Below are 12,350 nucleotides of genomic sequence, written 5' to 3' on the forward strand. Positions count from 1 at the left end.
GCTGGTCTGTTTTGTCTTTGTCTTGTCAGTGAGGAAATATTTAAATTATTTTAGTTATTTAGATATTTGCTTGTTTTGTTTTGGGACAGCAGTCAGAGGCCATGATTCCTGATTCGAAACCCCTGGTTATTCCTGGCATGTCAGAAGTGTCCTTGAGCATTACACTGAACCCCTAACTGAGCAGGTTTGTGCTTTGTGTGGCTCCTTCAGACATTTGAGTGTGAAGTTAAACTTGAACATATAAGGCATACATATATTGTAAAGCAAGGTCAGAAAACCTTTCCAGTTGCTTTCTTTACATTTTTTTTGATGTGCATGGATCCCATCTCCAACCCCTTCCTCACAATATGTGAAAGTTAATATATTAGCAATTCATTTAGTGAGCCGTGTCTAATCATGTGCCACGGAGAGCCACGTTTTGAGTTCCCACCTAAATTCAGACCAGGGTTCAGTATGTAGTTTTTTAGTTTTTCACCTATGAAATGTTATTTTCAATCTCTTATATACGGTACTCTTGACCAGTGTCTCCCACAGGTCTATACTTGGGCCCCCTCCTTTCCATTTATATTTCCCTCTACACCACTACACTAAATGCTCGCAAACAGCAGACTTTTCACATAATGCTTGCCTATTGTGACATGCCCACAAAAGGGACACCAGGGGTTCATGTGGTTAAAGTTATGTGACAACAACATGGCAGCCATTGTTGTAATGTCTATTGAACCCCACGCATACCACTGCTGGCTTTGGATTGAATCTAGCTGGAGCCTTCTCTATGCTTTCATATCCAATGTCATTAAACTACATGAAGTCTTGTGTCACAATTCTGGTTATGTCATAATTGGCAAACATTCTGCGAAGAGATTTGCTGTAGAGGGAAAAAAAAGCACCATGGTCAGGTTGATTCTGGAGGGATGGCATCACATAGCTTCAGGAAAAGTTGGATCAGCAGCCTACCACAAACGGAGATGGACTGTTGACATTGGAAACATAAAGAGGGTACAGAACCCAGTGAAATGGCACAAAATTATTGTTTTGTTGAATATGATCAATTTAGTGAGCTGTGTGTGTGTGTGTATCTATATAGGGTTAAAGTCATTCAACTGATTTATATGCTACAAGTGCATATGAGAGTGAGCATATGCACATACACCTCCATGTACAGTAGCATTAACATGCCCTTACGGCATGCACGTGCACACACACACACACACAATCACTTCCTAAACCTTTACTGTGTCCCTTATATAGCACAGAGCCTGGCATTGTGTTTCCAATCCAGATACTGCCCTAAGAGAGGATCAGGTCTGCTTTAGCAGCTTACTGCTCTGCTGCATTTAGAGTTGCATCAGGACAAAAATGTGCATCAATGATTTCCACTGTACTCTGACATCCAATGACTCGCCACACAGAAATATTAATAGACCTCTTCTGTAGTAGTTCTCAGTCTCAATACTATGTAATGGGTGTATACTTCATACACCTGTTATGCTCAAAACTAAAGAACATGGATTAACCATGGAGTGATTAGCCGATCTAAACAAGCTTGTTTGTAGATCGGCTGTTTTTGTCAAATGTCCCCCCACCCCCCCGGAATATGGATGCTGAGGTTCAAGTGGTTAATGGGCTGTTGAAAGTTTGACCTCTATCAGGCAGAGGTTAGTCTCTGATTACTAATGCCAAAACAAAGAACAGTTCATGAGAGGTTTAAGCCAGGTCGCAAATGGGTTACTCCTTTTCTTCTGCTGACAAATAACATCCACTTTGGATCAGAACAGTTCAATTTAGTCACAGTTCTTGGGGAAAGCAAGTCTAATGAAGAGTGTCAGAACAAAGTGGTCAGGTGACACTTTACTTCGGTGTCTTATTTTGTAGGTGCGAGCAACCACCATCACAATCGCTTCAATAAAGTGATTTTGAACTTTGGTAGAACTTTGGGATGTATGGGCTTGATATAAGTATTATTGTCCATCATCTGTTGTCTCACCTAAGTAATAGATGTAGTACCCACTACCCAGCAGGTTTTCTTTAGAAAACTTGTTGCTCGTTTATTAATCTGCTAAAATCAGTGGTTCTCAAAGTGGGAACCCCTGGGTGTCCTTGGGGTTCTCCAGGAAAATGTGTTTATAGAGTAGATCGGCTAGCCAATCTACAAGAGATTATTAGATCGGCACCCGGGTAAGCAGTTTGGGTTAGCGCCCCAGCCTGTGTCCACTGTGAGGAGTACGCCCCGTGAGGCCTTTAGGAGGGCCATTCAAGCCGCAAGTGGAGCCTGCGGCACCACTGTTACCCTGCCGGTGGAGCCTGCGGAATCCACCACTCCCGAATGACGTGTCTGGTGCTGGGAATCTGGTGCAACGCACAGGTCCTGGGTACACCTGGTGAGAGCAGGAGAGGACCTGGTGAGGCGTAGGAGGTGCCCAGCCAGGAGTCAACCCACAGTGCCTAGTCCCTCCATGCGTAATATTTTCAGATGGGGATCCATTGCCACACATAAATAAATACACGTTTATTTGGGGGTCACTGACAAAGAGATTGCCTGGAATCACTACTTCTCGTTCCTTCATTACAAGCATAGAAAAACAAGCTACGAACACATGAGAATCCAGTCCCCGCCAGGCGGTTCACATTGCTGGCACGAGAGACCAACATTATTTCAAAATTCCATTCGAGAACACCCCCTACCCTCCTCCTGCACACATGCATACTGTACGCACACACCCTATCCCATGATAACCATACCTTGCCTAAAAGTGTTTTTGCAACATTACATCATCTAATCAGTGTAGGCCGTGCAGGTTACCCCCTCTCCCCTCCAACACCAACATACTGTATATCCACTATTCAGCAAGAATCAAACCCTGCCTCCTTCCACAGCCCCCCAGTCTCTCTTGCTCCACCTCTTTCTCCACTGATTATGAAGAAAATTTTAAATCTAATGTGCTGTAATCTCATATGACGTCACTAATCCCAGTGCTACAAATAACAGGTTCCCTTTGTCCCCCAGTCCACACCAACCCCTTCTGACGCCAGACACAGACACAGGTAAGGCAGCTTCCTCTTCCTCACCATCCCGTGTGGGTACCAGTCAAACAGTGCCTCCTCCACACCTTGGATGATCCACAGCGCTTCATCGATGCTATAGCGGACGCTGGACGCTTCTGCGGCAGTGCTTTAGGTTTCGGGAGGGGATTTTAGTGGAGGAGGCTGATCATGGATTGTTGTTTACCTGGGGGGGCCAACTTTGGACATACCTGGGTGTCGTTGAGATCGAAACTGTTTGCATTTCTTTCCGAGGTGTTTGGTCGTAAAAATGTGAAAAGGAGAGGCTTTATTATGTGTGGTCCATGTATGTGGATACGACATGCCGCCAGAGCCAGCAGCAATGCTGAAAAGTTAAAATGTTTGTTACAGTATGGACAAAACGTCTGCCACATGACAGATGTACAGTATGTAGATACTATTGCAGTGATTTTTGTCTCCAGGAGGAGCTTCTTCAGGCCTATGACTGGCGGGAAGGCACTATAGGGCACTCTGGGGTCTCAGATGTATAGGTTAGGAGCAGGAATTTCATTTTAGTTCAGTGATGCATAAAACTGAGCGGATTAGTTCCATAATGCAATAACACAGAGTGAGTTGCTTGTGTTTCATGGATGAATTAACATAATTGAGTCTGTTTTGTCTACCTACTGAATCTTTGTGTATAGTACTGTCGTAATGCTAAGGGAACAATCAAGCCAAAGAACCAGTGTAACTACTACTTTTAATAATAAAAGTGATATAATGTGAATTTAATGTGAACTGCCAGTGCCGATAACAGGAGCTAAGAATGTTAAAACATCCTGCCATGGCTGGTAGGGTAGGGTTAATTGTTTCCTCCTATCCCTCTCAGTCTCCCATTTGTATTTTTCAGAGTTAAAGCAGCAGTTGTAAAGGACAAGCAGACATGGCTGTCGTTGTAAGTACATTACACCTTTTCTTTACATTACATTTAGGATGTTCTTATCTAAAGTGACTTAGTTGCAAGTTCAATGAAATAAGATTCTGTTCCTGGATCACCAACATACTGTAGTAAGCAACCAATAGTAAGAAGTACCCACAGTATTGCACAATTTCCTGTGATCTTAGAAGATAGATGGTGTCCTAGATCTGAACTCAGAAAGTGGCTTCATAGAGCTTAGAACTGTTTTGCCATACTCATAGTTAAATAACAGCAACACAACACAAGTAGATGTGAGAAGTTAATTTCCTGTCCCACCATCCTGCTGTTAGTAGAGAAGTTGATAGAATTATAGTTGTATCAGTTATTGATGTGATATCTGAGGCCTATGTAGGTCTGACCCTTTGACATAACAAAGAAAAGAAAACAGAACTGGAAACGAAACGGCTATATTCCATCTTCTAGAAACCTGGGACTAGTGATGCACAGGAGTGCAATGCATTGTCATTTACAAATCAAATCAGTCAAGATATTTAAAAGTTATTTCTTAGCATTTGTACTTTTATTTAGATACTAGAATCCCGTTGGAGCCTCTACAGTGTTGCCCGTTGGGCACTGGCCTACTTGGAACGATGCAAGTTGGAAATGCATGCCCCACCCAGATATTATGTCTGTGTCCCGTTTATGCCCATATATGGAGTTCTTTGTCAGGCATGCCCAAATATGGAGTCTATGCAGACGTCAGACAGCTCCATATATGGACACTGGGCAGGGGCCCTGTCCTTTATTGCGAACGCAGTGAGCACTTACTATGAGACCTAGCAGATCATGTCTGTCTGTGTGTGTGTCTGTCTGTCTGTGTGTGTGTCTGTCCCGCTATACGTCCAAATATGGAGTGTGTTGCATCAGCAATCACTCAGCTCCATATATGGGCACAAAAGGGGCCAGGTCCACATATACAGTAACAGCGGGACAGACACACAGACAGACAGACAGACAGACATGATCTGCAGGGTCTCAGCTGCGTTCGCTTCCCGCGTTTGCGCGTCTTACTGGTTTGTATAGCAGTGAGCACATTTCATGCCATGAAATGCAGCTCAAAGTGCTCAAAGAACAACAGAGAAAGAAAAGCAAAGGCGTAAGACAACATTAAAATAATAGCAGTAATGCAATACAGTGAGGACATGAATAACAATAAGGTAGAGTAGAAAGGTGGAACACATACAGGTCTCCAGGTGGAATTCAACCAAGGACCATGCAATACCGACCGACTCAGTGAGGTTAGCACATTCAGTATATCAGAGCTAATTTAGACTATAATTATGGCGTGGTTATACAAAAATTAGGAAAGTGCATGAAGTAGATTATTGTGTTGATTCAGTGAGGAGACATTTAGCCACGTTTTAACCAGAGCAGCTTAAAGTACAATAAGCAGGTTGGGGTTGAGTTGGTTCCTTGCTCAGGGGCTGCAGCAGAGATGATCCAATTAATTATCCATTTCCTGGCAGTGTGTCGCGGGTTTGAGTCCTGATCCAGACGAACTTAGCTGTGTGTCTTCCCCCCATCTCTGTTCCCGTTTCCTGTCTACTTACTGTGATCTGAACAAAGGAAAAAAAGCCCCAAAAATGTTCGATTTCCAGGATGTTCATTCTAACAACCAACTACTACTAAACATTTGGCCAACAGCCTGTAGTAATGATTGTGTAACTTTCTAACACGAGTCCAGTGGCTCAACATTTCTCAACACCAAAGCTCCTTGTTCCCACTGACGATACGGTCAACAGCAGCTGTGTCTGCTAGCGGCTAATCCCTGATCCCAACCGTAGGTTTTAACAAGAAAAGGGGAAAGAAATCTATTTACGGTTCACATGGACTCATGTGAGTCAGATTAACATCTTAACAACACTGAGGTCTATTGATTTAGAAACAGCAAACTTCAGTGGAAAGGCATTCTTCTCTGACTCACGTGTTTCAACCTCACATTCAGCTGATGGCTCACTGGCAACGTCCAATGTTTTAGTGAGAGTTACAATGAGTTGGTAATTATTACACCAAAATCAGTTTGTATGGTACCGTAAATATCCAGGAAAGTCTCTTGGTTCAGTCACGGTACTAACATTATCTCAAATAGCCATACCGCAACTTATAATAACGCAAACATGTTAATAACAAACCATAGTGCCTCCTGTCATAATAACTACTCTTAATAACCTCTGTGTTCTGTCAGAGTGGAACATTCCGCATGGTGTCTGAGGAGGAGCAGGCTCTCAGGGCCAAACTGGAGCGCCTGACGGTGAAAGATCACGGCCCGGTGTTTGGACCCTCCCCCAAAGTACCGGACCACACCATGCAGAAGGTGACATGCAGGTGTTCACTCACACACTAGTGGGTCGGTAGTCGGGACTCATGTTGGTCCATGTTGTTGGACCAATGTCTAATTTCTCTTTTGGGTCTTGTGGCGATAAAACATGTCATGACACAGAATCTTAACAAAAAAAAGTATAAATAATATTTGTGTCTATAGCCTTGGCAGTGGTCTTGGACATCCTGATTCCAAGCTAACCGCCCAGTGTGGTTTGACTCCAAACAGGCCAAGGATGAGTTGCTGGAGACAGACGAGAAGCGCGTGTCTGCGGCGAAGGAGCTGAGGGCCATCATCAAGGAGAAGGCTGACGGAGGAGACGACCTGGCCAAGGGCGTCCAGGACACCTTTGGAGAGAAGCCCGATGGCGTGCTGATCCGCTTCATACGCGCCAGGAAGTACGACGTGGCGCGCGCCTTCGAGCTCATGAAGGGTGAGTCACTCTATGCCAGGGCAGTGGTGGTTCTCAAAGTGGAGCAGGCAGAGCAAGTTGGATCCTCCTCAAGGTTCCTTGAGGGGTTCTAAATGGACCCCCCCCCCAAGTCTGTACTTTGACAGCGTACAAATGGAACCAAGTGGACACGTTTAACCACTGATATAGAGGCAAAGAATTGGTGCACTGTAACCTTGAGCAGTGAGGAGGCGTCTATCCACGGTCGGAGCTGAGGAGGAACGCTTGGCATGGATCTTTTCTTTTTTACCTCTATCACTGGTTAATGGATATAATAACATCAGAATTCGGTAATAAAACGACTACCGGTACTCTGGAAATCTCCTTGACATTTAAAAGTTTGAAAACCACTGGTATAGTACAGGCAATTTACAATTTAGGCATTTAGCACATACAGAACGCACCACTCACCACTCATTCTGTGTGTGTGTGTGTGTGTGTGTGTGTGTGTGTGTGTGTGTGTGTGTGTGTGTGTGTGTGTGTGTGTGTGTGTGTGTGTGTGTGTGTGTGTGCGTGCATGCGTGTGTTTTCAGGGTACGTGCGTTTCAGGAGGGACTACCCGGAGCTGTTTGAGAACCTGACTCCAGAGGCCGTCCGCAGCACCATAGAGGCAGGTTACCCTGGCATCCTGTCCAGCAGAGACAAGTACGGACGCATCGTTCTGCTCTTCAACATCGAGAACTGGGATTACGAGGAGATCACCTTCGATGAGGTCAGACTCCAATCACAGAGGGACTACATATCCCACAGTGCATCTATACCGTATACACATAGATGTGTAGACTAGTAGAGACTGTTCCAGATATGCAGTGGTGGAAAGTAACTTAGTACATTCGTTCTAGTACTGTACTTAAGTAAAATTTTGAGGTATTTTTTATTTAAGTATTTCCAATTTTCTATACTTTTACTTCTACTGCACTACAAGGCAAATATTACTACATTTAGTTGAAAACTAGTTACTTTGTAGATTTGGATAATTTTTTACAAAACATATAAATTAACCACTTAAGTTCAGCCCTATATTTCAGCCATTTGAAAATATCCGATCTACAAGCTCACAATGCGTTGCATCAACCTATCTATTCCAGATAGGCTGACCTTTTGTTACTACCATGAAGTCATGGCTGCAAGGTGTCACTGCTGCAATGTGACTGCGTGTGTTGCGCTCGTGCGTGTGTGTGTGTGTGTGTGTGTGTGTGTGTGTGTGTGTGTGTGTGTGTGTGTGTGTGTGTGTGTGTGTGTGTAAGTGTGTGTGTGTGTGTGTGTGTGTGTGTGTGTGTGTGTGTGTGTGTGTGTGTGTGTGTGTGCGTGCGTGCGTGCGTGCGTGCGTGTGTGTATTTTTCCATAGATCCTGCGTGCGTATTGTGTGATCTTGGAGAAACTCCTGGAGAACGAGGAGACGCAGATCAACGGTTTCTGCATCATTGAGAACTTCAAAGGGTTCACCATGCAACAGGCCGCGGGGATCAAACCCACGGAGCTCAAGAAGATGGTGGACATGTTACAGGTAGATCAACGCCTGGCGCAGCCAGCACATATCATTGGGTGCATATCTTTGGTCCGACGTACTAACAGTCCGTCCAGTGTTTTGGTACAAAACACTGAAGTCCTTAAACCAGAAACCTAAAACCTACCCACACGCGGAAGCCACGGGTGAGTCTTAACCTGCCACACGTGTCCTAATTGGCCACGCATGTCGGAGCCACGCCTGAGTCTTGACCAGCCACGTATGTCGGGCTGTGTTGGTACGTCGGACTAATGTCTGCCCCCCATATCATTACCCCCACGACCAACCTGGTCCCTCGCCCTAGAATCTGACTATAAAGGCCTTTTCACAATTCCAATTAGCGTGATTGCACAATATTGCACAATAATGCCGTACATTTTTGATAATCAACTGGGAATTCCTGGTTGTTCATATGAGATGAGTTACCAATTCTGGCAGTTTAGCCATTCATGGTACAGTACTTGAGTTGTTCTTGCATACTAGTCTAAATGAACTTGAGGTGTGGAAGATGATTGGCCGACATTAGAGAGAGAGAGAGACTGAGAGAGAGTCTTTTATACTTTTTTGGGTCAGTGGGTCAAGTTTAAGATCATGAACAAACTGTAGTAATCTGATTAGGATGAATAATTTACAGCACGATGCTTAATCAGTATTTGGGTTTGTTTTCTCCGTGCACCAGGATTCCTTCCCTGCTCGTTTCAAGGCTGTTCACTTCATCCACCAGCCCTGGTATTTCACCACCACCTACAACGTGGTCAAACCTCTCATGAAGGGCAAACTACTGGAGAGAGTAAGTATAGGAAGTTAGGAACCAAAGACTGGTTCTGTATGAGGAATATTATGCTGCAGGATTCTCCCAAACCAACCGCAATGACAGGAATCTCACATTATTTTAGCACTTTGCAGTGGTGTAAAGTAACTAAATACTAAATTTACTCAAGTACGGTACTTTAGTAAAATTTTGAGGTATTTCCAATTTTTTGTACTTTTACTTCTACTCCACTACATCTCAGAGGCAAATGTTGTACTTTTACTCCACTACATTACTAGTTTCTAGTTACTTTGTAGATTTTGATTATTATTACAGAACATACAATAACCACTTCAGCCCTATATACAGGTACATTTCAGCCATTTAGCCGATCTAATTCTAAAGCTCACAATGCGTCGCGAATCACGATGCTTTGTGAGCTTGTAGAAAAATCTTGTAAGATTTTTATACATGTCATACATTTGAAAACCTGAGAAATTCGACATTCGACACTGCATAATGAGTACTTTCTTACTTTTGTAAGTACATTTTGATGTCAATACTTTTGTACTTTGGATTCTGGACTTTTACTTCTAACAGAACGTTTATTAATCCTTTTACTTTACTAAAAAAAAGAAATCCCACCACTGTAACTTTGAGGGCCAGAAAGGACACACCCCTTCCTGATCTATTCACAATGTGTCTATTTCCTCTAGGTCTTTGTCCATGGAGATGAGATGGAAAACTACTACAAAGAGTTCGACCCTGAAATCCTCCCTTCCGAGTTCGATGGCAAATCGACCAAGTATGACGGCAAGGCCATCGCAGCCAAGCTGTTTGACTAAACGCCCTTCGAACACCTTCACTATCAACCAGACTCTATCACAACCTCCCTCACTATAGACCACTGGTCGGGTTCGGTGGCCTCCAGGGGGTCCAAATGGACCCTTACGAGTGTACAAATGGGGAAGGGTCCAATTGGTTCCCATTTTGTAGAATTTTGAGAATTGTACAATGTAGATTGGGGTCCCGACTCCGGACCGTCCCAAAGATAATAAATGAATGGTTCCATTTTGTACACTCTCAAATTGTTAAAGACCCGGAAGTGGTCCATTTGGACCCCTGGCGGGCTCCGGACCAGACGTTGAGAGACAGTGTTTAAGACTGCAGTGAGTCACTGTTAGATAGAAGGCACGCATCCAGAGCTTGTGCAAATCTGGGGTCTGGGCAAAGCACAACTAAACAGGGCAGAGGGAGTTTTGTCCTGCCTCTGAGGATTGATTGATTATTTATCCATACATCCACTGAAGCCCTACAGTACAGTACTTTGTCATATAATGAATAGCAAAAGTAGCAGATCTACATACATGTTGCATCACAATGCGTTGTAAGCTTGATCTTCTATTTTGTTTATCTTTCAACATACGTTTTGTTTTTAATGTGTACGAATTTGAATTCTGTTTAAAAAAATTGCATTAGACTATGGATGCTATGGTTCAAGTGGTCAATCACACATTTAAAATAGTTAAAATCCACACACAGCATAATGTAAAACCCACTGTCTCTTTCCTTGAGTTAAAATTGCAGCAGCAGAGTGTACTGTTGAGCTGTGCTTTGTCAGGACTACAGGCCACCCACAAACCCCACCTCGACCACACAGCTGATATTCCAACAAGTGCCTGTCTCGTTTGTCTTCTGTTTTTGTCTCTGGACATGAATATATTACGAAGTTTCACCCGTATCCTACTGTACCTGTTGCACCATGAGGAATGTCACAATTATGTGTACAATAAACTGTATATAATCGTATTACCTGAAAGTCTGTTTGTCTACCATGATATTGTGGTAGTGGTAACCGTAAGATTATAATAATTCAACTTGCTTAAAAAAAAAAGGTGAAATGATCAATAAAACAACTATAGTTGGGCATTATCTTACATTAGAACTATATATAGGCTATTCATTGAAAGAAATGGATCACGAAAGCTCATTCATTTTGGGGAAAATAGAGTAAAATAAAAACGCTTTGCAAAAATATATTTAACTGAAACTATGAGTTTACATTAAAAGCTAAAAATAACTAAAATCATAAAGAAAATGTCCTTAGTTTTTATCTGTCATAAATTAAAATAATGTTTTGTTCACTTTTAATACTTTTTCTGATCCTGTCACCCCGACAAAACCTCAACTCAGATAGCATCATCTTATCAGTATTAAAGTCACAGAAAATGTAAATTAGTTAATTTTCCTTCAAGGTTGAGTATTGGACCATAGGGATGCCCGATATTTAAACTGAAGTTGTGGACATTGAAGTGATGCACATCAGCATCGGAGAGGAACAGGCACTGTCAGATCAGTTACCAACTTTTGCGTGCAAATCCACGGAATATCCCATTCCGTGCATTTCCACGGGCTTTCCTATTCCTACTATAGGCTGAGGAAGAAATGCCACTTGACAATTTTCAAATCAGCCTCAGTCATGGTGGCGCTACAACATGCCAAGTTGCGTCTCACACACACACACACGCACGCACGCACGCACGCACGCACACACACACAAACCCAAACAAACATGTTTAAATTTTGCAAAACATACATCACACACTCTCCTATCCTCCTGGTGGAGAACTGTGCCCAGAAGGGCACTTTTTCTAGTTAATTTCTGCATCTCTTTATATCGGCTGATATATGTGTCATGCTGACAGACTGCTGATTAATTTGTATTATAGCTGGTTTTATGTTGATATTGTACGTGTGTGTGCACTGTGGTTTTGCTTTTCTTGATTATTTCATTTTGAGTTGCAGTCAGTGGCAGCAGGTCAGCATTGATGAATCTAATTAGACAAGTAAATTGAACAGGTGCAGGGTATGAGCTAACGATTTCATTGCACCTGGTATTGGTGTTTGGCTGGAAGCTCTCTATTTAAGGGCCACTGTTGGAGAGTTACACGGTTTTGCCCTAGTAGACACTGTCGATGATGCACAGACAGACCTCCAGCAAGGACAGCAATTATGCTTCTGTCAAATAGGCAAATGTTTACCCAACAATTAGTTGACTATTGCTCATAATCGGTGTCGGTAGATGGTATCGGAAACTAAGAGTTGGGCAATATCGGTATATCGGATATCTGCAAAGAAAAAGGATACTGACATCCCCAAGTAGGCCTATTATACTTCATTGTACGGTTGTACAGCCTAGACTCCTAAATCAATGTGTGCCATACTGTAAATACACTGAACAAACTATACTGGTGTGTCCAGAAAGCAGACTATAAGATACATCAGCATGCATTTATGCAGCATCCACTTTTCCAGTCGTTAGTTGTTCATTAGGGATGT

General features: G+C 43.0%; 1 protein-coding gene across 1 annotated transcript; it reads left to right on the forward strand.

Moving 5' to 3' along the window:
- The first annotated feature begins 3,885 nt into the window (after positions 1–3,885).
- rlbp1b (retinaldehyde binding protein 1b) lies at positions 3,886–10,682 on the forward strand. The gene is made up of 7 exons (XM_080761451.1): positions 3,886–3,958; positions 6,168–6,296; positions 6,531–6,735; positions 7,287–7,465; positions 8,102–8,260; positions 8,940–9,050; positions 9,728–10,682. Exons 1-7 carry the CDS (start codon positions 3,947–3,949, stop codon positions 9,854–9,856), a joined length of 924 nt encoding a protein of 307 aa, XP_080617577.1. The 5' UTR covers positions 3,886–3,946; the 3' UTR covers positions 9,857–10,682.
- The last annotated feature ends 1,668 nt before the right edge of the window (positions 10,683–12,350 follow it).

This window comes from Protomyctophum bolini (assembly GCF_963924005.1).
Source record: "Protomyctophum bolini genome assembly, chromosome: 4".
Classification (NCBI taxonomy): domain Eukaryota; kingdom Metazoa; phylum Chordata; class Actinopteri; order Myctophiformes; family Myctophidae; genus Protomyctophum; species Protomyctophum bolini.

Bases quoted from the DNA above. Each gene is read 5' to 3' on its own strand.
- rlbp1b (XM_080761451.1), top strand. The intron at 7,466-8,101 runs GTCAGACTCCAA...ATTTTTCCATAG, and splicing joins AGGAGATCACCTTCGATGAG to ATCCTGCGTGCGTATTGTGT. The intron at 9,051-9,727 runs GTAAGTATAGGA...TATTTCCTCTAG, and splicing joins AGGGCAAACTACTGGAGAGA to GTCTTTGTCCATGGAGATGA.